This window comes from Notamacropus eugenii, chromosome 1, assembly GCF_028372415.1.
Source record: "Notamacropus eugenii isolate mMacEug1 chromosome 1, mMacEug1.pri_v2, whole genome shotgun sequence".
Taxonomy (NCBI): domain Eukaryota; kingdom Metazoa; phylum Chordata; class Mammalia; order Diprotodontia; family Macropodidae; genus Notamacropus; species Notamacropus eugenii.
Window position 1 is genome coordinate 489,279,047 of NC_092872.1, and position 26,110 is coordinate 489,305,156.

At 44.5% G+C, this 26,110-nt stretch overlaps 1 protein-coding gene across 4 annotated transcripts in view; it reads right to left on the bottom strand.

The window, feature by feature from the left end:
• Nucleotides 1–305: 305 nt before the first annotated feature.
• Nucleotides 306–26,110, bottom strand: part of EGFL7 (EGF like domain multiple 7) — a 29,800-nt gene continuing 3,995 nt past the window's right edge. The window contains exons 1-10 of one of the 4 annotated variants that reach the window (XM_072632927.1): nucleotides 25,094–25,347; nucleotides 21,631–21,697; nucleotides 14,409–14,564; nucleotides 13,706–13,828; nucleotides 12,127–12,236; nucleotides 10,972–11,067; nucleotides 9,519–9,701; nucleotides 8,160–8,224; nucleotides 3,306–3,471; nucleotides 306–2,279 (exon numbers count right to left, since the gene is read on the bottom strand). In XM_072632927.1, coding sequence (XP_072489028.1) covers nucleotides 2,257–2,279; nucleotides 3,306–3,471; nucleotides 8,160–8,224; nucleotides 9,519–9,701; nucleotides 10,972–11,067; nucleotides 12,127–12,236; nucleotides 13,706–13,828; nucleotides 14,409–14,488 — 846 coding nt within the window. In that variant the 5' untranslated portion in view covers nucleotides 14,489–14,564; nucleotides 21,631–21,697; nucleotides 25,094–25,347 and the 3' untranslated portion in view covers nucleotides 306–2,256. Of the gene's footprint in view, nucleotides 2,280–3,305; nucleotides 3,539–8,159; nucleotides 8,225–9,518; nucleotides 9,702–10,971; nucleotides 11,068–12,126; nucleotides 12,237–13,705; nucleotides 13,829–14,408; nucleotides 14,565–19,650; nucleotides 19,880–21,630; nucleotides 21,698–25,093; nucleotides 25,348–26,110 lie in introns of those variants that run through there. The other 3 variants (XR_011972256.1, XM_072632929.1, XM_072632928.1) reach the window with 3 other exon arrangements.

The following is a 26,110-nucleotide window of genomic DNA, read 5'->3' on the forward strand; positions in this document are numbered from 1 at the left end:
TAGCTAGTGCAGCGGTGCATGGCATGGAGTGACTTTTCTCTGTCTTTCCAGAGTCCAGCAGAGTAGAAATGGTCATGCTCCAAGGAGCCTGGGCTTGCTCCCTCTTCCCCTAGCCACAAAGTGACCTTGGTCCTAAAATAGCAATGGATGAGGAAGGCCACCCCACCACACAGACACACAGACACAGACACAGACACACACACACACACACACACACACACACACACACACACACACATGCACACTGCCCTGTCACCCAGTTCCAGCTGCAGGCTCCCTGTCATATTTACACTCTTATCACAATCTGATAACAGTTTGGTTTTTATTTTTACAAAGGTTAGACTAGACACAGCTTTAAACAAATACCAGTTGCCTCTGGATGAACAGGTCCCAGGAGGCAATGAGATACTACTGTACTATTTTACCCACTGGGCACTGCTGCCCTCTTAACTTCCCTGAGTTGGGGGTGGGGTGGGGTTAGGGAATGGGCCTCCCCTCCTCCTTCCTATCCTGGAGCTAGAAGCCAGACACCAGAATGGTAGCAGAAGGTCAGTGGGGAAGAGATCTCGTACCTTCGCCCCGGATGCCGTGGACGGCTTGCTCTTGGCTAGGTCCTGGATGACGAATGGGTGAGTCATCCCCTTGCTGGTGGGCTGAGCTGCCCTCACACACAAGCTTAGAATAGACTTTGGCATTGGTTGTACCAGAGGTGGGGGCTGCTGTCCAAGTCAGGAGCAGCTTTAAGAGGAAGAGGGAGGGAAGGACATCACTGGAGTTGGGTCCAATCAAGATTCAAGATGGAGCTCCCTACCCTTGGCTCAGGTCACAGTACAAATGGGGACAAGGTTGTGAGCTTGATTCCTAGATCAGATTCATGTGGGAGAAAAAAAAAAAGGAAAGACCAACTCCTTAGACACAGACTGCATGTTTGACTTGATGTCACACAGTTTTTGGTGGGCTGTTTGATAACATCAGGGAATAGGAAATATTGCATGACTTGGGCCAGCCCCTCCCCACTATGGATGAAACAAATAAGCACATGCCCTCTTGCCCGCAGCTCAGGGTGTGCTCCATCTTGGGGAGCACTTGAACTGGGTGATCCCTAAGGAAACTTCCAACTCCAGGGTATTGTGGGCATACATGTAGAGAATGACTCCAATAGTTATCATTTAGATGGCATTCCAAGGTTTATAAAGTATGTACATAATCTGCTTTCATCCTCACAACCCTATGAAGGAGGTCAACTTCAGGTAGCATCCCTATTTTACAGAAGGGAAAACTGAGGATCTTAGAGATTCAGTGGCATACACGTTAGAGGCAGGATCTGAACCCAGGTCTCCCCTGACTCCAGCATTTGTTATGTTCTATTACCTCAGAATTTAGGATTCTTCTTTCTTCCTTTTTTTTTTTTTGGAGGGGAGAAGGCAAGGCAGTTAGGGTTAAGTAACCTGCCCAAGATCACACAGCTAGTAAGCGTGTCAAGAGTCTCAGGCTGGATTAGAACTCAGGTCCTCCTGACTCCAAGGCCAGTGCTCTACACTCTATGCCACTTAGCTGCCCCTTTTCTTACTTCTTGTAGAGCTGAAGGATCAAAGGCTATAGAACAGGAAGAGACACTGGGGATCACTTAACCTGTCTCCCTTTTTTATAAATGAGAAAACTGATTAAGTGTCAGCCAAGACTACACAGTAAATAGCTGAAGGAGGATTTAAATCCAGGCACCCTACTCCAAACCCCTTCTTATTGTTGTTGAGAGGGGGGTTCCCCCCACTGTCTTTTGGTTGCCTTTCCCAAATTCTAACTGTTGCTTCTCCCAGACTTGTCCCTGACAGACTGGCTTCTGATCTGGCCTATGCCCTCTGACATTCTTGGTGCCAATGACGCCTATCTTCCTCAAGCTAGGGGGCATATGTAAACCCCACTGAGAAGGGGGGAGTTTTTTGTCTTTTCCCCAGAAAGAGGATGTGGGGGGAGCCATACCATCACTGAGGAAAAAGGAGGAATGGGGATTTGGTGAGGTTGGGTCATGGAAGAAGGATAAAAGTGTCTGGGTCTCAATTCCTCCTAGTATCACAAGCTATCCTGCAGCCTGCTGCTTGATCTGCTTGTGGGAAGGATCAGTGGTCTGTGGCTTGAGATTTATACTCATTACAAACATCTTTCAAAGGAAAAGATGTGGCAGGTTGCCTGTGGTCACATTCTGGGCTTGGCTCTACCCCCTGCCAGGTGAAGCCTCTGGACATAGCTGGACGTCTCTCACTGCTTATTCTTGCAGGAACCTAAACACCAGGAAGAAGCAGAGGAGAGACGGGTGTCAGTGGGGGCAAAGGAACTCAGAGGCTACATGACCCCACCGTTAAAAAGGAAACGGAGCCCTCAGAGCTCTGGCTTCCTCTCCAGGAACAGGAAGGAAAAACATATGTGGGCTTCGTTCTCCATCTGGGACCACAGCCCTGTGATCTCCACTACCTCTGGTCTCCAGTGCCCAGCACTAACAGATGAACCTGAAGTATGTTGGGTACCATATTTATTTTAGGAAGCTGGGGTGATAGAGCAGTGTAATAGTCTCCAAGGCAAGACCTATCATAAGCCCCTAAGGTGAAGAAATGATGATTTTGCTTTTTTGCCCTCCCTCAGCAGCTGGCTTGGCCCTGGGCACCAGCAGTTGCTCCATACTCATGGGTTTGGCCATTGATCTGCCAGGCATCCGTTGGTCTCTCTGAGTTCTAGGCAACTCCCATATTATGCTAGGCCTCCTAGCTGGAAAACACCACCTGTGTTAGAGTGCCTTGGGCCAGGGTAGGACTAGACTGAAACCTTCCTGAGAACTATAACGCCAGGTACCATTTTTGCAAGTCTAAAATCTATTTCCAAGCCAACATACACCAGGGCTGTTTCTTTGACTCAGAATACCTCCCCTTTCCCTCTCCCTACCTCTTTTTCTCTCACAATCTACTCATGCTTTAGGGATTCCAGCTAAAGTTCCAGTTCCTCTGGGCATCCTTCCTGGATCAACCCTAGGAACTCACAGGGATTTCTCTCTCTAAAATTTCCTAGGGCAGACTTATACTTGATAGAAAAATAGAGAAGAACACAACCAACCGGTCCTTGCCTCTAGGAACCTCCCTGTAAGGTGGAGGAAAAGGACTCCCTACATAAAAAGATAATGAGCCAGCAAAACAGACGAAGGCAGACTCAGAGGTCTTTTCAGTCTAGAAAGGTTTTACTTAGGAGCCTTACCACTTGAGGACAGGGGGAAGGAAAGGACAAATAGGTAGGAAGAGGCAAAGTTGTCGTCCACTTACAGGTCTCTAGCCGTTCCTCCAGGAACAGGATTTGTTCACTCAAGGAGTCAATCCGGTCCAGCTGCTGGAAAGAGTGGGACAGAAGGCTGATGTGGTCAGCAGACAGCCCATCCTCTGAGGCCTGAGGTGCGAGGCTATGGAAGGGAGCCAGCACCAGCTGCAGCTTCTAGAGGAGAATTGGTAAATCCAGCTATCATTAAGCACCTGCTGTGTACCAAACTCTGTGCTAAGTGCTGCGGATACAAGTACAAAAAATAAAAATCCCTATTTTAAGGGATTATATTCACTCACAAGGAGCTTGTATCCTAATGGGGATGGGGGAGACAAGTGTATTTAAATTTATAGCATAAAGTTAATGAATACATATTTGTATACATATATGTAATTTATTACATATGTGTATACATTATATAATATACATGTACTTTGTGTGTGTGTGTGTGTGTGTATGTATACATACATACAAAAAATAGTTAAATACAAGGTTGTTTTGTCGAGGAAACACCAAGAAGTGATTTCAAGTTATTGTGGGGGATGGGGGAAGAGATGTCAGAAAGCTGTTTCAAGTTTCCTGGGAGAGGCCAGACACAAATTCTAACAAAGCCTCCAGGCTGACCCTGACCAGGGTGACCAGCTCAGGGTGCTATGGAACTGTGCCTGGCCATCTCCTATCCCAAGAGCTTTAGAGAGGAAGTTGCTCAGTGACCTGGCCCCCCTGGGCAAAGGATAGACCAGCTCTGGGTAGGGCCTCCTGTCTCTACCACTTATAAAATAGGCCTTTTAGGGAGCAAGTTTTACTTGGTTAGTCATTGTCCAATCTCCCCAACCTCCTTTGACCTCAGCAAATAGTCATAGGTTTTCAAAGCATCTAATGATAGCAGGCCTAAATTCCCAAAGTCTCCTAAAAGGAAACTTTGCTATCTCATCCCAGGAGTGGGGAACCTGCAGCCTTGAGGCCACATGCGGCCCTCTAGATCCTCAAGGGTAGTCCTTTGACTGAATCTAAATTTTACAGAACAAACTTTTATTAAGGGGATTTGCTCTGTGAAATTTGGATTCGGTCAAAGGGCCGCCCTTGAGGACTGCAGGTTCCTTACCCCCATACCTATCCCATACCCAACTGTCCAACTGTTAACACTAATAACACCCTCTTATTTTTCTAATAGTATTTCTCTGTTAATTATATGATCTCATTAGCTTCCGTGATCTTTAAAGCCTTTTCAAGGTCTAAAATCTGACAACTCTGTAAAGGAAGTAGATTAGGAATTATTTTTTCCACTCAAAACAGGAAACAGAGGCCCAGGGACTTGCCCGGGGTTTCAAACTAATCAGTAGCCATACTGGGTCTATTGTGTGTGTACCATGCTGGGCACATGGGTTTTGGGGGGTGTCAGTATGGGTGAGTGCTTTGTATTGGTTAGACCTGTGATTTCATGAATTGGGGAAACCCCAATATGGAAATTCCCTTCACTATTGTAGATCAATGACTCATTTGTAACAAAGTCTGTGAGTCTTTGGGAGCACTGAGGGGGTTCAGCGACTTCCCTGGGTCATACAACCAATATACATCAGAGGGAGGATTAGAACCCAGCTCTTTCAGACTCCGAAGATGTCCTCCTCTGGACACTACACCACACCACTCCTCTTGTACACAGCAGACAACAAATGTTGTGGTTTTCTCACTGGTTAGTGGCAGAGTGCAACAAGTTAAATCGTACTTTTAAAAGTATTCTTCTAAGGTCCCTTGAGGCCAGACTGCCAGATTGTTGTCAGGGTTTGTGTGTGTTGGTGGAACCCACTGGGATTATTGTAATCTGATTTTTCTCTTGCTTTGGGAGAGCTAAGGGTTATTTATTAGCTACAGGCTTTTGGATTCAGTGCTATGTTCCTAACCTGCCAATCTCTTTTTTTACAATCTTTTAAAAAAATTTATTCAGTATTTTATTTTCCTCTAATTACATTTAAAAACAATTTTTAACATTCGTTTTTAAAACTTTTGAGTTCCTAATTCTATCCTGCTGATTTTGATAGCAGGATAATTTGCCTCCCATTCCCACCATGCCCTATGTTTCCAAATCTTTGGACTTGACTGACTAAACTGACTCACACTCTGAAGAAGCCACCATACCTTCTTCATCCAAATGCTAGCATGAACTTTTAGCAAGCTGATACTTGTTCCAGTTCGGGCTGCACCAGGTTGCCCAGAATGTGGGGGGAGTGGGTGGCATCCATCACCTTTCCTGCAAGGATGGTCAGGTAGGGGAGTTTTACAGGAAGAATGAAAGGAAGGATGCTTCTCCCATCAGTTAGGCACACCCTCAACATTTTGGACCTACCAATTATCTAAAAGTTTCAAAGTCATTCATAAGTCATGCTGGGTCCTGCAGGTGGAAAGGAGAAGGGGGGGCCCTATAGGATCCTGTAGGTGATAGGGAAGGTGTTAGGGTCCTCATCCTACTTGGTGTCTCCATCATTCTCCTTAACCTCCATCCATATTTCCTCAAAGCTTAGTGTAATTGACACACAGCTGAGTCCTGAGTATGTTTGAGTTTGAAGCAATCTTGCCCTTTGTTTAGCGTGTTAACGAATCCAGGTTCAAAGATTTACTTGAGTGGACAGAGAACCAGTTAGCTTTTTCCCAAAGAAAAAAATTCAATAATTAATTCCAGTCACTACAGTACTATGTGTTATTAACTGGAAATGGGAAATAGGTGGGGGAAGATGGGCAGACAAAGGCACTGGATTTGGGTTCTAATCGTAGCTCTCCTAATTTACTCATTTTGGGGAGGGAAGGAAGGAAATCAGGGTAAAGTGACTTGCCCAGGGTCACACAGCTAGTAAGTGTCTGAGGTCAAATTTGAACTCAGATCCTCCTGACTCCAGGGCTGGTGCTCAATATATCCATTGTGCCACCTAGATGCCCCTAGTTTCCTTATTTATACTATGAGGAAGACTAGGTGAAACTCAAAAAGTCTTGAGATAGGGGTCTATGAACTTTTGAAATATATATGTATATATACATATATGTATATAGATAGATAAGTATTTCAATATAATTGATTTCTTTTGTAATCTTATGTATTTTATTTTATTCACATATTGTTCTGAGGAGTTGATCAGCTTCACCAGATTGCTAAGAGGGCCAGGACACACACCAAAGGGAAGAATGACTGGACTAGATAGTCTCTAGTCTTCCTTCAGCTTTCAGCTCTAAGATTTTAGGATTGGGGGAATCTAAGAGAGGATGGATGACTTAGTGCAGCCAGTCCTTATTAGAGTCTACAAAGAGCCTTGATTTGTACAATAGGCACACTCCTTCTGTAAAGCTGCATTTCACTAAAAAAACATTATCAACTGAACTCTGTTCTAAATTCCCCCTAGGGAGTTCACCACCATGGATGCCTATGACTACAAAAATCTCAACTTGGAGAAAATCATTTTTAGCAGCAAAATCTTCCATGTTCACAAGAAAACAACAAGGAGAGATTTTTCTAACCAGGCTAGAAAATTAGAGACCACTTTGCTGAGGGGGGAAGTTGGATCATTTTCCAGGGAAAATTCATCATACAGGAATTTGAGGGTTCTAAAAGCTTGCAACCACAAGGTAGGATTTGAAGAACAGGAGTTACTTTATAATGTATATGACATCCTGTCAGTGTTTAAATGTTTCTTTTAGCCATAGCAGTATATATTTTTTAAGTGATTCTTGCTACTTTGGGTATGTCAATAAATTGAGACTGTGTTTGGACAACTGGGATTTTTCCTCCTCCCTCTTTCAGTGGTAGAGTGTGCATTGAGTTAAGAAATACTTGAAAAAAAATGTTCTTCCAAGGTCACTTGAAATGGGTGTGTATTGGGTAGAAGTTTTAGACTTGCAGCAATTTGATTTCTGGGTAGTTGTTGGAAGGTCAAGGATCTTTGAATACTTTGTAGGCTCCAGGACTGCGTATCCTGGGTCTAACCTGCACCTTCTGATTACTGATTAGCACATAAAAATTTCCTGAGGCTTATTTCACTGCTCTGAGTCCAAACTGGGAGCTGAGTGGAATGAAACCAGAATTTTGTCAATTACCAGAGGGTCCAGAGTCCACGCTCTGCCAGGTTCAGAGATATTTCCCTCTCTTCCCTCTCAGTGTAACCTTATCTAACCTTAACACTTATCCTGGATTTCCCTTCTCAGTGACCCTCCCCACTCATCCATTCCATGGTTTGTTCTTGGTAGGGTTGCCAAATGGATAGTATTTGACTCACCTAGATAACACTGTAATTTACGTATTGTGCAATGATCAACTTTTCAAAATTGTTCTGCCCAGACAAGTGACTCTGAAAGGGGTTGGAAGTAGAGGAGTAAGGGGAGAAATTAAGTAGCTTTTGCCTTCTGCCAAGTGGTTTATTGTCAAATTATAACTTCAAATGATACTGTGGATAGAATGCTAGCCAGAGTCAGGAATCCCCAAATTCACAATCCTGCCTTTGATGCTGGAGCTAAGGTGTGTGACCCTAGGCAAGTCAGTTCACTCCCCAAGTCTCAGGATGTTCTGGAGTTAGATCACCTGATTTGTGGGTAGGATGGTCTGCTAAGAGATGTCACAGTGGGCCTTGGTAATGATAAATTAATGATACTCTTGAAGAAACCTGGTCAGGGCAGCATTATATGGAGTAGCCTTTAGAGTACTGGGGTTACTTTTAAGTGAAACAGATGTGGGAGAACCTAGGAAGGGAGGGATTGGGAGAATATAGTGATCACAGAATCCTAGGGAGGTGCTCTCTGTAGATTTTTTTCTGGACAGAAGAATTCTATCGATGCCTCTACCTACGTCTCAGATCTGTTTTGAGAAAACTGCAGAAGCTCACCTCCTCCAACACATCCACTCGCCTCCTTAGCTTTTGCATTTCTTCTTTCATTTCATCAGAAGCCTCTAGCAGAGAATGGGAGGAAGAGACTGAGTCACAGAAAGTTAAAAAGACAGACTCAAAACACTCCAAGTATTGTTCCCCTCCTCACTCCCACCTCCAGTTAGGAATAGAAAGTGAACTCTGGATTCCTACAACTCTATAGATCATCAACCCACTGGGCCCCCCAAAATGTCTGTGGTGTCCTAGATCTGCCCCACTTTGTCAGAATCCTCCCTCTCATTCTCTGCATCCTCTCTGGTCAGAGATCAAGCATGGATGAAAGTTCTTAGCAAAATCTAAGGCTCTATAGAGATGCTAGTTATTGTGGGGCAGAGAAAAAAGCAAAGAATCTGGTGTCAGGCCTTGGTTGATTTATTCAACAATTCATTTGATATTAAAAGTGCCTACTATTTGTAAGGCCATATGCCAAGTGCTAGAGGTACAAAAATGAAAGAATACATAGTCCCTGTCTTCAAGAAGCTTATAATCTACTGGAGAGAGTAGAACTTAAATAAATACAAATAAATGTAATTCAAGGTAGAATATGATAGGGGCAAAGGAGAGATTCAAACAAAGTTCTATTTCTGCCTTGGACTATTTCTGCCAAGTGACCTCTGGCAAGCCATGCTACTTGGAGCCTCAGTTTCTCCATTTGTAATATGAGGAATCTGGCTATGATGATCTCTAAGGTCCCTTCTAGCTATAAGGTTTTATGGTCTGTGTTCTCTGATGTTCTTGGTGTCTTATATGCATAGCTATACCCCCAGCCACTATCCTATTCTCTCCTCAAACCTGGGAGACAGGGAGCATACAATCCATTGCTGAGATCCACGTCGTCTTTGTTGCTGCCCAGGCTGCCAATGGCGCATTATTACTCACGGTACGAGTTTGATGTGTCACAGCGCGTACCAAAAGTAATAATGACCCATTGTCAGCGGCCCACATGGAGAGGAGCAGGAAGACAAGGTTGCAGGACTGCTGGATGAGGAGCTGTATTGGAGCAGATATCTAGGATAGGATTCCTTAAGGCTGGAGAAATTCACACCCAGGAGGAAAGAAGACAAGGGAAGGGGCCACCTCTTCCCTTTAACCCTATTTGAACATCTCCCTCATCTCTTCATGGGCTCTGTTGTAACCCAGTCTTGTTGTGGTCCATTTCTTCAACTTTCTTACAAACTTCCTGAGTACTGGGACCAGATTTCCTACCCTTTGGATCTCCCCACAGTAACTAATACCTGGGACTTTACTATTTGGTACTGCCAAACGGACTTAGTTTTTGCCAGATCCACGGATCTGATGAGGCAGGCAGCATGTTACCTGGCTGAGGCTGCCCAGTAGGACAAAGAGTTGAGGTCACTCCTGGGGAACCACTCTGGGGCTGGCATAGTCTCCCATCCGAAGATAGCTCATATCCCTCCTGGCACTGGCAGTGGTAACTCCCAGGAATGTTGATGCATTTCTGGGGGCAGCCATGACCAGGCTGACTACACTCATCCACATCTGAAATAGATGAAGGGGGAGGGAAGAGGATCAGGATGGGGCTCTGAGTTTCCCCTTCCCTGTTTTGCCTACCCTATCCCCAGTAATGATGAGTTTTGAAGCCCTGGGACCATCATGGGAGAAATGTTTCCTGGGAATTGCCAGTGCTATGGACACCATATCCCTGGCTCACAAGAAGCTTGCATATAACCTGGTTGTTAGTTTCCATATTAAAGCAACAATGGGCACTGAGTGAGGCAGGGGAGTAAGGAGGTGGAGCTGTAGGAGACTTCTCCAGGTCACAAGACATGAGTAGGGAGGGGACTGCCTGTGGGCATGGGGGAGGGTCACAGGATTTACGTCCTAAACCTGTTACCCTCTAATCCATGGGCTAGCCCCCTGTCCCAGCTAGTTCTGGAGAAGGCACCTTTTCAATAGGTACTTTGCTAAGAATATGTAGCCAAAAAGCTCACATTCCCAGGGTCCAGAAGATGGTATGGTCTAGCACAGGGATGAACCTGCAGCCTCAAGGTCCCATGTGACCTTCTAGGTCTTGGGTGCGGTCTTTTGACAGAGTCCAAGTTTTACAGAACAAATCCTTTTATTAAGGAGATTTGTTCTGTGAAGTTTGGATTCAGTCAGCACTTAAGAACCTAGAGGGCCACCTGGGCAGGTTCCCCACCCCTAGTCTAGCACAAAGGGTCTGGGGTTAGTTATTAGGAGACCTGGGAATCTCAACTCTACTACTAAGTAACTGTGTGCCCTGAGATAATGCACTTAATTTTTATGGGTTTCAGCTTCCCCATCTAAGAAAGGGGGTAATGAAGCTTCACAAGGTTGTAAAGATATAGGGAGTAAAAGTACATTAGAAATCACAGAATGTTGGATGTCTATAAAGGGATCACTAATACAGAAGTCAGGCCTGGGCCCATCTTAGAAAGCACATCCTTCTTTTGAGGCAAAACGCCTTCCACATCCAGAGAAAGAACTATGGAACTGGATCGCAGAATGAAGCAGACCATTTTCTTTTGTGTTATGTTTTGTTTTGTTTTATGGTTTCTCCCATTCATTTTAATTCTTCTATTCAACATGACTATGGTGAAATTAAATTTAAAGGAATGTATGTGTAGAACCTATATAAGATTGCTAGCCATCTCAGGGAGGGAGTGGGGAGGGAGGGGGGAAGTAGGGGGAAACAGGGGAAAAAATCTGGGATGTATGGAAGTGATTGTAGAACACTGAAAACAAATAAAATAATTATTTAAAAAAAAAAAAGAAAGCACATCCTTACCTATTTGGCAAGTGTCACCTTGCCACCCTGCAGGGCATCTGCATCTACCAGGCCTGGCACAGCTTCCTCCGTTCTGACAAGGTGATTGGCATATTGCTGTATGAGGAAAGAAACAGAGGCACTGATGGTAGAGGAAATTAAGTTGTGGGAAAGACAAGAAGAATGGGCATTTCCTCAGGAATGAAAGGAGAAAATGCCCCGTTCACCAAACAGGGCACTGTGTCACTAGATTAAATTCTGGGCATTAAGAATTTACTAAATTACTAGGGTGATTTTTGTTATTAATATCACATATTATGTCATCTGGGATACTTTGGTGACTCCCAAGATGTTCCTAGTATTGACACTTCCTCCATCAGTGTAGATTGCAGCCCCTTGACACCGTCTCTTCCTGCGTATTTCTTGTCCACATTCTTTGGTGACTCCTCAATGGATACTGCACCCAGTGTGCTAAAGGCCTTCTAATTCTCTTACTTTGACATGAAGTCTAGCACTGGGGGGTCATCTCGATGGTAATCCTTCGTTCTTGCTCCATGGCCAGCCCACCTCCTTTTCTGGTCTTATACTCTATGATGTCAGTTCTCAGATGCAAAGCATCATGGGCAATAGGTTATAGCCTGATGGTTTTCTGTTGTTTGTGATTTTAATTTATCCCAGATCATGGTGTTACGTAACTGACAATTACTCAGAGGATACTGGAGTTAATGCTTCACTAAATACTAGGTATCATTTTACAAATGAGGAAACTAAAGGCTAGAAGAGTAAAGGGAATCATGATGTTATACAGGTAATTAGTAGCTGACCCATCTCTAACGGGGTTAATCATTTACTAATACCTCAGCATAAGACACTCCCTATCTTTGGCCAGTGATAGCCCAACAAAGATTTAGAGTGGTAGTCAGGAAACTTGGGTTCAATCCTGGTTCTACTATTTACAACTGTAGGACCTTGTGCAAGTTCCTTTTCCCTTTCTGGATCTCAGTTTTTCCATCTGTAAAATGAGGAGATTAGGCTAGATGATCACAAAATACCTTCCAACTAACATCTTCCTATCTTCCAGAAACAATGTTCTTCTCCTGCCCCATCTACTATAATTCCCAAGGACCCTTTTTTTTTTTTTTTTTATGGCTTGCTCAGTCCTCTAAGAGGTCTTACCTGTGCCACAACCAGGGAGCCCATTAGTTCTTCTCCAGCCTGGGCAGCAAGTATATTGTGGTGGGGAGATAGTCTGAGAAGTGTATCGGTAAGCAGTCTTATAGATGGTCCTGTGGAAAGGCGTCAGAGGAGGGTTCAAATGTGGCCCAGGGAATCTCAGATGATTGCTCACTTCCAAATGTCCCTGAACATAGTAGCCTCAATTGTCACTATATGCCAGACAAGCCTTGATTCTGTATTTCAGCAAAATTGTGGCTTTTTTGTAGAAAACTGGATTTGGAGGACAGAATCCCCAGGACATAGGACAAAACTTCTTGAGAAAGGATGCCTAGCTTATTCCCAAATATGTGTAGTGGAAAGTCTACTGGATGGAGTCGAGACTTGGGTTTTATTTTTCACTTTTCTATTCATCAGTTGTAGGATACTAGGCAAATCATTTCTCTCTTTCTGAGCCTCAATTTCCCCATCCCTAAAAGAGAGTGAATTAGATCATCTTTAAAGTCCTTTTCAGCTCTAAAATTCTCTGTTTTTGGATCCTATCCACACTATGGAGGCTAAACTTACTAAGGTGTACTGGTTGCCATTCACCTCTCTAGGGTTTCTCTGGACTAGATGACCAAGTGATACATTGAATACACACTGTACTTAGAGTCAGAAAGATCTGAATTCAAAACTTCCCTCATACACTTACTAGCTACGTGAACATCTCTCAGCCTGTTTCCTCATGTATAAAATGAGCACCCACTTTCCAGGGCTGTTGTGAGAATAAAATGAGATAGATAGCTTATGTCCAGCATTTTTCAAACCTTCCTTAAAGCACTATAGGAATGCTAGTTGAGTTTAGTAGTTGTGGTTGGTGATGATATTACTGTTAATCCTCTTGACTAAGCTAGCTCTCCCTAGAAAGAGCTTGGGCTTGAGTTGGGCAGGACAGATGAAGAGTTTGGATCTGAGTTAGAATTCCCAAAGGGTAGTGGAAAACTGGCCCATGCTATGTCCCTTATTTATTTCATTCCTACCCGTTCTTCAAAGCCCAATTCTTGTCTTTACACCTTCATGAAGTAGTCCTTGGCTATGGTCACAATAATTAGAACAAAGAATGTTAGAGCTCAAATTGATCTTAGGAACCATCTGGTCTGGTTCCCCAGTTTTATAAATGGATAAACTGAGACCAAAAGGAGTAAAATGCTTTGTTTAGGGTCTCATAACTAATAAGCAGCAAAGTCAAAATTAGAACTCAGATCCCTTTCTACTATACCACCATTCCTTTCCTTCCCTTGGGTCCTTAATTATTTTGTGTGTTGAGTCTCATCTCCCTACCCAGAGTGTGAATTTCTCAAAGATAGGGACAGTGTTTTTTCTGGCTCTCCTTTCAGCATACCCTGGCACAAGGCTGGGCACATAGGAAGATTATAGTCAATTATTTATTACTGGTTGGTCGATGGATGTGCCCAGTGTGGCAACTTTAGCCTGAATAAATGCTAGGGGCACAGAGGAGCCATGGTGGTTGGGAGAGCTGTACCTCTTTGGTGGCCTCTCGGGTGTAATCCTTAGGCTTTGCTGGGGCTGGTCAACTTACCGATAAGTGCTGCAAGCTCTATTGTCTTCACAAGTGGTGATATAGGGCTGGTAGACTCTCTGGATATAGGACTCTGTGACAGGGACAGTTTCCTTGGTAGCTTCTTTGGAGCATATCCTACGGCTAAGCAGAAAAAGTTAAGGGTGAAGCAGAAACAGTCAATGGGAGCACTGTAGGCTCCCCTCGGGCCTAGTTCAATGAAATGAGTTGGAAATACTACTAAGTGGAAAAAAACCAAGGAAATGGGTTGGAAAAGGAGGTTCTCAAGTAGTGGCCTAAACCAGAACTCAGAAGGGAATGAATCTGAATTCTCATGATGGGACTTTGGGTCACTATATTTATAGTGTCCAAAGGGACTGAGCTTCTCGTGTGATTTTTTAACCCTCTCCCAGATCTCCCAAATTGAGCCAACAGCCCTGTAGGCCAAAGGTTCTTATCCTAGACCTATTCGGCAGGGGTCTAGGACCCCTAGGTCTTTCAAAGTGATGGGTTTAAATCATAAAAGAGGATTACGAAGAAAACCCACAATATTAAAATCCAATTATCAAAGTAGTAAATAAAACAAGTTCATGGATTCCAGATTAAGAACCCTTGCGAGCGTAGGTATTTCAAACTATAAAATAGTATCCAGGCTGTCAGAATAAATTTGAAATGCTCTGTCCCCATTCCTTCTTCCCACTCCTGCTCCTTGACCATGACTTACCCTGGTCGGTAGAAATACTCTGTGCTGCCCACTCCCAAGATGAAAATCCAGGTCACCAGGAGGGTCCCAAGACTACACATTTCCTGTATCCTCTGTATAATGCTGTTCTTATTTCAGCTTCTACCACATTTGCATGGTTCCTGGGATGGCCAGAAACTGGAAAACATGATCCAGAAAGTTAACTCCCTGATGATCTCCCTTGACTAGATTTGGCTCCTCTGTAAGGAAGCAAGAGTTCCTCACTAGTTACCCTCCAGATTCCCTGCCACAAAAGTATTCTTGACTTTTTAACTTTACTGAGACTTTTGGAACACCCTGTATAATGCTCGCTATTATTATCAAGGGACACACTCCTTGGTATGAGGCAGTGGGTTGTGAGAGGAGGGGGATTGGTGGGAAGGAAATGTCTTAGATGGATACAGTACTGTATCAGAGGAAGACAACAGTTCAAATCTGACTAGACTGCGTGACTGTGGGCAGTTCACTTAACATCTCTGAGGCTCAGTTTCCTCAGCTGTAGAAGTGGCACGTAATAATAGTAGTGCCTACCTCCCTGGGTTCAGATGAGATGATGTATATAAGACAATTTGAAAACCTTAAAGCCTAATATAACTGTGTTATTTTATTATTATCATCTGCCCATCTAGAATGGGAGGTCCCCAAAGGCAGGAACCATGTCTCTTTCTTTGAATATTCCCTCTCCACAGTGCCAATGTAAGAGCGTACAAACAGGTGGCACTCAATTGTGAATGTGGTACCATCCCATTCTTTACCACCAACAGGATGTCTCCAGAAATTGACCTCTCTCTTCTCCTTCTGAACAAATCATCACTATGAGCCTCCCCAAGCAATGAGACACTGTATATTCACCATGATGCATTCAAATGGGCAAACATTTGCTCATCCTTTCTTTTTTAAAAAAAAAAAAAAGCAAATAGTATGATCTACTTTCAACACATGTTCTGATGAACTGAAAAAGTTGGAGGAAAGAATACCACAGGTATATGTTTGGGCTACTCCAAGAGGCACATCTCTATTAAACTGAACACATTTTGCAATCTAAAGTGCCCTGAAATTTCTCATCAGCCAGATGTTAAATTAAAAAGGCAGGGAAGACAGCATCAAGAACAAAGCATCTTGGTCAGGCCTGGAAGCATTTAGAATAATGATTAGCTCAGAGAGCACTGACTAAAGGCAGGAGAATCCACTGAGACACAGAAAGTTGAAACCAGACGTTCAAACAAAACTGAATACAGACAGGCCTTCCTGACTCAAGGGCCTACTTTTAAGAATAAAGGCAAGGAGATGGATTCTAATAAGTATGCTAGTTTTATGGCAATGTGTGCTTGTAAAATGCTGGAAACAAGTTTTGTTTGCCTCAGTAGATTAAACATTCCCCCAGCAACGTTTCCATAGGGACAGCATTTCCCCAAAGGGGTTGGCTCAGAGAACCTGCCCACCAGATGCATGGGAAGCCAGGATGTATTCCACAAAGGAATCTCCTGGTGGTTGCATTATTTAGATAGTAAAGAAATTTCTTATATGCTGACCATGGGCAAGATCCCCAAGTGTTTCTCACTAGGAGATAGTAGAATAAGAAACCTGGGCCACAGGTCCCAGTTCTACCATTTGATTTCAAAGAGGATTTTCAACCCGGAAACCCCACGATACCAAACCCCCAAATCCCATCTTTTCCTGCTTCAGTACTAACTTTACTAGATTATTCTCTCTTCTGAACTTCAAAGTCTTGCATGAACTGACCTCCTTACATTTACCCATCAACCTCATCTCCTATGGCTCTCCAACACCCACTTTCTATTTCAGGTGAGCTTTTCTCTCCCTTGTTACCCAGCATAGATCATACTCACCTCTGTCCCTTTGCACACCTCCCACCCCAAACCTGGAATTGCCTAACTGGCTGCTTTCTACATATTAAATACAAAGCCCATCTCCTCCGTAAAGCCTTCCTAACAACTCCAGCCTAGTCACCTCTTCCTTCTCTAAAGACTACTCCACTGCTGGAATTACTTGGTGTTAGTGGAACATTGTTCAACACAGAACTCTTCCACCTATCTCAGCTCCATCACTACAACTAACCTGTGAGGTTCTTAAGGGCAGGGACCAAAACAACTTCTGCCTTCTCCACACCTAGTATAGGGCTGAACACACAATCAGACACAGGAGAGAAAGCATGGTGGGCCCTGAATTAGGTTTCGGGATACCTGGAACTCAATGTGTGGCCCTAAACCAGTCGCTTGTCACTACTTTCTAGAACTCGGTTTCCTCTTCTGTAATATAAGGGAATAAGAATGAATGATCTCTACATCCCTCTTAGCATCCCTCTAACATTCTATGTTCTGAGGTTCCCTCTACTAGTCCATATTTTTCTGTATTGTTGATTCACAAATCCCACTCTTCGGGAGATACCCTATTAGCCTGGCCCTAGGAAGTAGAGTTGTTCCCTGCCCTTCTTTTCCCCTGGTGCACACCAGAGAGAGCCAATTGAGAAAACGCCAGATCAGTACAAAATATCAGAATATAAAATAATATAGTCAAATGTTACATATTGGCTAGGGTATTAGGAAAGGCTTCCTGAAAGAGGTGGGCTTTGAAGGTGAGATATGGAGAAGGGTATTTCAGGCAAGTTGAATATTTCAGACAAGACAGCAAGTCAGGAAACACCAAGGCATCTTGGGAATGTGAGGGGACTGACCCAGAAGGAGTTTAAGGCTCTTAATGGGGAGGAGCAAGAAATAAATCTAGAGAAGGACAATGGGGACAGGGAGAAGGGTCTCACATGCTGGGATGAAGAATCTGAGCCTTTTGTAGGCACAGGAAGCCAGCGAAGATATTTGAGCAGGAAAGTGAGGTAATTGGAGTTGTTCATTAGAAAAATTAATTTGGAATGTGATACTGGATGAATTGGAAAGAGAAGACTAAAGACAGGGAGTTCAGTGAGGCTCTTACAATAGAAAGGCAGGCAATAAATGTACTCTTCAAAACCCTCACCATCTTTCTCCCACTCCTGAAGATGCCCCACCTCTCAAAAAAAAAAAAAAACCTGAGAGGAAGTGTCTACAGCAATATCCTTGAAATCCAGTGATCCATTTAGCAACTGGGGGCCCCAAGGAACAATGTCAGGAAGGATCACTTTTCGACTCCCTTAAATATGAAATCAATAGCTTTTCTACCCACTTGCCCACATATGCAGGAGCTGCTGAGGTAGTCTGTGCACCCACAGAAACAGAAAGAAAGGGGGCGTGGAACCATCTCATTAGCTGTAACTCTTCATAATCTTTCCCCCTCTCCAGACCAGACCCTTCAACAAGGGAGGGGAGATTTCCTCTCTCTACGCACCCGGTGATTGATCTTAAACAAAATCACTCTCTTGTACGCAAGTTTGGAGGATTTGGCCATTGGGGGAGGTGGACGAGGCAGTGGATAGTATGGAAATGTATCTCCCAGGTTTTCAGAGGATTAGAAGCAGGATTTAAGTAGAAACTTTTATTTGTGGGTGGGAGCTATGGCTTGTTTATTTAGAGCTAGAAGGTATCTCAGAAGCCAGTTAGTCCAACCCCCTTCCTCTTACAGATGAGGAAACAGAAGGGCAGAGAAATTAAGTAATTTGTCCAAAATCACAAGGGTAATGTCTGACAAGAGACTTGAACCCAGAAGCTCTGACCTTAGAGCCAGTGTTCTTTCCACCTTCCCACATCACCACCTGATAAATCATACGGAATCAGAAGTGTGATTCTGTCCCAAGTCCTATAAGGGTCAGTGGACAACCCTCTGTACCATTTGGCTTCCTCCCTCCAAACTGTGAATGCTGTCTCTTAAAACACCTAAAGGATGTAGGGATTCCTTGGGCAGTAGCTCAACCTAAGCTGAAATCTAAACCTTCCCAGGAGGTGAGGGCATACATAAGACCCGCTCTACATAGTATCTGTTTTGCTTCTACTTTCCCTCCTTCAATTCCCTTGACCCCTAAAGCTGAGGATTCTCCCCTAGTGACCACCAGGTGGAGTATTTTCCAAAGGCTCAAACAGCCTCTGTGAAGAGTACCCTTGTACACCTCTGAACTCAACCAACCACCCCAGGCACCCCTGTGCCCCTTTGATTAGGTGACAGACCAGCCCAAATACCCCAATTCTTCCCCTCTGAGCTGCTTCCTCTCCACTTGGCCTGCAAATAGAGCCTGGAGATCAAAGAGAAGGGGGAGGAAAGGGTGGTGGTGTCTGTGACTCCCAGAACTGAAGAGATCCCAGATCCGGGAGTTCTCTGTCCAACGCAGAGCGTATTCAGCGCCTTGAGCTCTTTGCTACTGCCCGTTTCCCTTTGTTGGTATTTTTATGTTTTCTTCTCTCTCTCTCTCCTTCTTCCCTGCCTTTTTCTCTGTCTCCTCTTGCTCTACTATCTTCCCCTATCACTACTGCTTCTTCTCTGTGTGTCTCCTTATTCTATCACTTCTATTCTACCCACTTGATCGTCCTCTCTCCAAGCTCAGCCTCTCTCATGCTCTCCATCCTCTCTCACTCAGTCCTGCTCCCCACCCCCATTCCGTCTCCCAGGATCTTCCTCTCTCCCAACTTAGCCCTTTTTTCCTCTTTCTTAGTTCTCTCTCTCTCTCTCTCTCTCTCTCTCTCTCTCTCTCTCTCTCTCTCTCTCTCTCTCTCTCTCCTCTCTCCCCCTCTCCTTTCTAATCCCTTTTCACTCTTCCCCTCTTCTCCATCCTGCCCCCATTTCCTTCTGTCCACCCTGCCCCTCTCTGCTCTATCCCTCTCCGCAGCACTTTCGCTCTGTCCCTCCTCTCTGTGCCCTCCGCTTCCCGCCCCCTCAGCCCTTCCGTTAAGCTCCTTCTCTCTTTCTGTCCACTGACTGCCCCCGCCGTTCTCCTTCTCCGCCCCTGCTCTCTCCGTCCCCCCTCTTTTTCTACTCCGCCCCCTTCCTCCCGCTGTGCGGTCCTCCCCCGGCCCCCGCCGCTCTGTGGCTAGTTCCTCCTCTCGGTCCCATCTCTGTCCACTCTCTCCTCTCTCCTCCTAATCTCCAACTCCTCCTAGCCTGACGGCTGAGCCCGAGGCCCTTCCAAACCCCAAATTCGGTCCAACTCATGAGGAGAAAATGTGGACTTTTTGTCCTCAGTCTCGGTCCGGTGTCCCAGTTGTGTCCCCTCTAGGGGAGAGTCCCCACTCGGGCCGATCTCACCCTCTTACACCCCCCGCGCCCCGCGCCAGTCTGCACTCACCACGAGTAGGTCCTGGCGCGGAGCGCACGCTGAGCTGTAGGGGTACCCAGCTGCGGGGGGCGCCGCGAGGCCCCACAGAGTGGCTGTCCCTGACCGCCGCTGCCCCGCCCCTCGTTGCTACAGCCCCCTCCCCCGGAGGCGGGAGGGCTTCTACCGGGATAGGGATCCGGGCCACCCAGCATAGAGGGTAGTTGCAGGGGAGGGCAAGAGCGGGAGCCGCAGGGTCCCCGCCCCTCCCCGGCCCATCCCACCTCCCTGCCACAGGATTAAACCGCTGGCCCTGCCCGGCTGTCCCACGAGAGAGCCCTCTTCCCTACCCCCACTGAGGGAGGGTGCAGGATCCCCAGTGGTTAGCTCTGGACCTTCTTATGGTCGGAAAGCTTGATTTCCAGCTTTCAGAGACCCTATTTCTTGAGTATATGGGGGCTGATGGCTAGGAGAAGGGAGGTACATTTGGAAACTGTCCAGAAAAGTTTTTATACTTTAACTTCAGACATTCCAGCCTTTCCCATTATTCCTTATAAGATCATGTCTCTCCTGGGAAGGGGGACACTGAAGCCCGAGCTTCAGAACTCCCAAGACGAGACAGGAGTGTAATATCGGAGACAGTATTCTTTTGGAGATTAGAAGAGCGCTGGCCGGTAGGCATAAGAGGAAGGCCCCCAAAGTTAACAGCAATAACATTAGCTAGCGTTTATGCAGTCCTTTACAAACATGATCTCATTTTATCTTGACAACAACCCTGGGAGGTAAGTGCTATAATATTTTCTTCTTTGGGTTCAACTAGATTGGGACAATCAAAATCTCTCTCTCCTCACGTAGACCAAAATCCTATTCTGAGGGAGGTGTCCTGTAGAGAAATTAGTCCTCTACTCTCTAAAAGTTGAATCTGGAGAGTGAAAAATTAAGAAAAAAAAATGAAACCAGCCATTGTGGGAATTCAGAGTTGCATCTACCACCACCACCCTGTAAGGACTGATGTTTCTTTCTTGAGATCATTTCTATATATGCCCATTTTATCTCGTAGGGACTCTTCTGGGTTAAAGGGTTTGGGATATGGTAAGGGGTCAAAAAGTACTTCTCCATCTTCCCTCCACCTCCTTGTAGGTATCTGGGTTTGTAGCTGCATAAACTAACCAGCTGAGCTAAGAATGATGAGCCCTCAAAAAAGAAGATTTTAGGTAAATAAAAGTTTTCTACCCATGCCTAAAAGATTTCATTTACCTTTGGGAGACAATGGGGTGAAATATTGTCGGGAGAAAAGCACTGGATTGAGCATCAGAAGATTTAGATTCAAATCCTAACTCAGTTCCTTGCTGCCCATGTGGTCTTAGGTAACTCTTTTCACTGTTACAAACTTTAAGGTTTTTTTATATTAATTTTTTCATGTATAAAGGTTGGAAGAGATGACCTCCTAGGTGAATTTCATCTCTAAATCCTTCAGCTTTTGTAAAACTGATACTGGGAAAGGTTATGGTTGTTCAGCTGTTTTTTTCAGTCATGTCCAACTCTTCATGACTTTTGGGGGTGGTTTGCCATTTCCTTCTCTAGCTCATTTTACAAATGAGGAAGCTGAGGTATACAGAATTAAGTGATTTGCCCAGGGTTACACAGCCAGTAAGTGTCTGAGGTCAGATTTGAACTCAGTCTTCACGACTCCAGACTTTTCATTCTAGCCACCTGACTCACAGTGCCACTCCCTGTCTGTGTTGACTGTTATTGTTCTAGTGGCTTGACTCCCAGCCTGAATGTCCGGTGCTTTGAGAAGCATCCTGGTTTTTCTGGAGGGACGGATAGTGACCAAGGGGGGTTGGGGGTGGTGGAATATAGGAGGGTCCAGGATGATGGATAGTCAAATGGCTAACTTAAAGACAGGAAATGAGAAAACCCCTCTCTCTGCTGCAGTCCTGGATGTGTCAGTGTGAAAATCTACTGTGGAGTGGCCAGCCATGTTGTGTGCTTTCCTTTGTGGTTACTCACCTGGTCTTTGGGGTTCAGTCATTTGTCTGGATTCTTGGGATTCCTTCTAATCATTGCCTCTGGTTTGCTATTGGAAGAAAGGGAACAGGAAGATATAGTGGGTCACAGTCTTGACCAAAGACTTTTTTGCTTAATTTCAAAGTAAAACCTAGATTGATTAGAGCAAGGTAGAAATGAAGGTCAACATCACAATTCTCCATGGTGTAGTTAGTTTCATCCTATTCTGAGAACACAGCCTGACCCCCACTGCCTCCAGTTAACAAATTCTTTAATTGGGGTCTTGTTTGGACTTCTCTCTTCAACCCTAATCCTTTATTTAGACTGAAGATTCAGGACTGATTGATCCTTAAGCTCAGCAATCACAGACAATATGTTTGAATTGTCCCAAGTAGGTGTGAAAGTCTTAAACTTGGGTTGGGGACCTGAGCTTAGTCAATATTTACTCCAATTACCAAGGCTTGCTGTCAATGAATAATGAGCCTTTATCCTGGAAGTCTGAAGCAAAGCTTAGTCAGTGAGTTTGCCCCTTTCTTCCTTTCTGTTGGCATTAGTTGTTTTATACACATCTATATTCAGTAAGTATTCCTGCAACCCAAGCCCTGTTGGCTTTAATTAAGGAGGCATCTTAAAGCGAGGTAGCCAGTGACTAAACTTGCAGTGATGTTTTCAGAGCTAGTCCCTTATTCAATCATGTTGGGCAGGTAGGAAGGGGTGTTGGCTCTAGACACACATCCTCACTTTGTGGTCTCTTTAGAGGAAAATTAAAGAGTGCTGACACTCAGGCCTTCAAACCCTCACAGCCATTGGCACATTTGATGGGACAGCCTACTTGAATTGTTGGGGATATGAGCACAGGGGTGGAGTGCTGGGGCTCACTGAACTGGAGTCAGAGAACCTGGGTTCAAATCATAGTTCTGCTGTATATTAGCCATGGGACTGACCTTGGGATTTGGAACTAATATCCACCCTGGGTTATACATAGAATTCAGAGCTGGTACAGACCTTAGTAATCACCTAATTCAAGTCCTCCATTTTACGGATAAGAAAACTGAGGCCCAGAGAAAGAGAATGCCTGATCCAAGGTCAGGAAAATGATAAAAGAACAGAGTAGTATTCAAATAAAGGTCTTCTGACTCTAAATTCACCAGCTCTGGTTTTGTATTCTTGAACTATACTTGGTAAAGGGAGCAGGGGTCTCTGCCTTCAACTCCACCCCCCTCCCCCAGCTCTCCCTCTAGCCCTCCCCCTAGAACATCAGGAAAACCTTTTGCTTTAGAGATCTGCAGACTTTCACCAGCTAATGACAACTTACAGATGATACATTCACCACTTTCCTGTTGTGCAAAACTCCCTGGAATACTTCTCTCATGGAACACTTTGTCATTAGATATGGTTGTACTTCTAGTCTTAACACTTTTCTCCCCTTTCTTCCTCTGCCTCATTCCCACATTTCTCCCTTTCCCTTCCTTCTGACTTCACTTATAACCTACTTTTATACCTTTCAAAGTACCCCCTATCAATTTTCATGTTTGGTGTTCAAATCACTCCTGTAAGTAGGGAGTTATATTATATTATTATTATATTATATAATATATTATTATATTATTCACCTTTGACAAATAAACTGAAGACTGAGGAAGCTAAGTGACTTACCCAAGATAATGTAATTAATTTCCTGCTTCCTAGTACAGAGCTGTTTCCACTGCAGTCTTACCCAGCCAGGGGTACTCAGACATTCATTAGTTCTAGTCTGTTGGACTCCTTCAGGATTAAAAAGTTAGGTGACTGCGCCTTGGAGACCATGATCCTGGATTCATCCTTAACTTAAAAGGATAGTGTTACCAGGAACGCATTCCCAAGGCTGCAGAAGTATATAAGCTACCCTGAACAGATGAATAGTCCTTAGGAAAGAGAAGCATTTAGGGTCCCAGGACTGCCTAGTAAGGGCAGTAAGTATCCAACCAGCAACAGTATCCCAAAGCCAGAAATCACAGGACTCCTCCCTCTTTCCTACTACTTATTTGCAAATCCATTTTATTATCCCTTCCCGAACCCAAACCCATTAACCAGCTCCTTGGAGAGGCTGGGGAAACAAAGCCTCTTTCCAGTCCTCAATTCTTCGGGACCCCTTATCTGTGGATTGATGTCATTTAACCCTTGACCTTACATTATCTGTTTTCTGAACTTTAATTCTCTGGCTCTTTCAACTGTGGTCAAGTGGAAAGAGTTCCAGGCAGGGAGACAAGAGGTCTGGAGCCTCGACCCAGCTCTGCCACGGACTCACTGGATGGCTTTGAATCATTAGTTTTTGCTTTTTCTTTGAGCCTCACTTAATCTCTCTCTAAAATGGGGACAATTCTTTCTGCCCTGCCTTCCTTCTGGGAAGGTTGGAAGCTTTAAATAAGAAACCAGATATGAAAGAGCTTGGGGGTGGGGGGTGGGGGGTGGGACCAGAAGCTTTGTATCCAAATTGAGGGATTATTGTTAATGGTGCAAAGAGTCTGGACACAGCAGACAAGTTTGCAGGGCCCATTCTAGGAGAGCAAAAAAAAAAATCTTGAAGATTAGGCTTGACAAAGATGCCTGGCTTTTCTCAGATGACTTCTCCCTCCTTGACTCAAAGCATGTGTCCGATTCAGAAACAGAAATTATGAAATGAGCCGTCAAATCCCATAGATGTGACCTCAGCACTTCTCATTTTAGTTTTGCTTTTTTAAAAAAGGAAACGCTATTTGTGTTCCTTAATAATCACCAGGAGACCTGAGTTCTAGCCTTGGCTCTGCTTCTAATTCCCCTTGTGACTTTTGGGCAAGTCACTTCCCCAGTCTAGAATGCATTGTTCCCATCTAGAAAATTCATTTGGATTAAATTATTTCTAAGATTCCTCTCAGCTCTACATTTTATATTCCAAATTCTAAATTTCTTTCCAGCTTGGACATTTTATGCTCCATGACCTGGATAATGATACATAGGCTCCATCACTATACCACCTCAGGATGCATCAACTAACAAGCATCTACCAAAGATCTACTGTGTGTAAAACATTGTGCTAGGTGCTAAAAAGGGAGAGAGATAGAAGGATATAAGACAATTCTTTACTCAATGCATTGTAAATCATACTCTAGGAGATGATTCAAACTTACAGCAAAATGACTAATACAGGAATATGTACTGATAACAGTTTGGACAGGTTGTCAAATTCTAGTCCTAGCCCTGAACTAATTAGCTACGTGACTTAGGGTAAGTCCTTTTGGTCTCTGAACCTCAGTATTCTCCCCTCTACATTAAGGGAATTTGAATATAAGAGCCAGAAGAGATCTCAGGGATCATCCAGTCCACAGTTCTCTGGTCCTATATAGAAGACATTCAACAATACTGAACTATTGGGTTAACAAGTTCCCATTTCTCTGCCTTTCTGGGGCCCCTCTCCCCTACATGGACTCCATACCACACCAAACCATACCTGCTTTTGTAGTTGTTCCAAGACCCATGGCTTCTTCGCCTCCATCTCAGCCCTCAGAACTGATCTCCCTCCCCAACCTCGACCCTATCAGGGTCACTAGACACCTCTTCATCACTCTGTCCAGGCTACCCCCACCTCCTCTGGGGAGGCTTGGAGGCTGCCCTCTTACTCCCATCCCTGTTGCCTCTTCTTTTCTCATCTGTCCCGGTCAGGTTGTAGTGGTCAACTTCATGCAGAGATGGGAGGTCCCTCTCTCAAGGCAAGGAAGGGTGGCTTTTTATGCTTCCCTTCTCCAGTAAATCAGGATTGGGATGGACAATTCCAGGCCGGACTTCCTGTGTGTGTTACTCGCTGATAAAGAGAATTCTGTCAGCAGAACAAACAAGAGGCTGAGGGGATGGGGGGCAGGGGGATAGCAGGAGGAAAGGAGGTGGGGAGGAGAATCTAAAAGGAGCAGTAGCCCACATCTCAGGTCCCTCCTAAGCTTCTGGAGAGTGGGCATCAATCTACCTGGTCCCTAAAAATGTTCCTAAGAATCTGTAGTGTGATGGAAATAACTTTGGACTCTAGGAGACAAGTGATCTGGGTTCTAGTCCTTACCCTGGATCTAATTCTCTTAGTGATCTTGAGCCAGTTACTTCAAGCAGAAAAAGTCTGGGCCTCAGTATTTGTATCAGGAACATATCTGTCTTACCTTCCTTAGAATGCAGGTGAAAAAAGGGTAGGGGAAGGAACACTGAACGTGGCCTCAGAAGATCTGAAACCTGACAATTCCTAGTTGTGTAACCCTAAGGTTCAGCAAATCATGTTCCCTCTTGAAGCCTCAGGTTATTCATCTATAAAATGGGAGAAATGATACCTGTACTGCTAATCTTGAAGGGTTGGTTATTATGAGGAAAGTACTTTATAAACATTCAAGTGTCAGATAGACGTAAGTGGTTACTATTAGAGTTCCTTTTACATAATGGGTACTTAGGAAATGTTGAACTCAATTCCTCCATTACATTTTTCAATAAA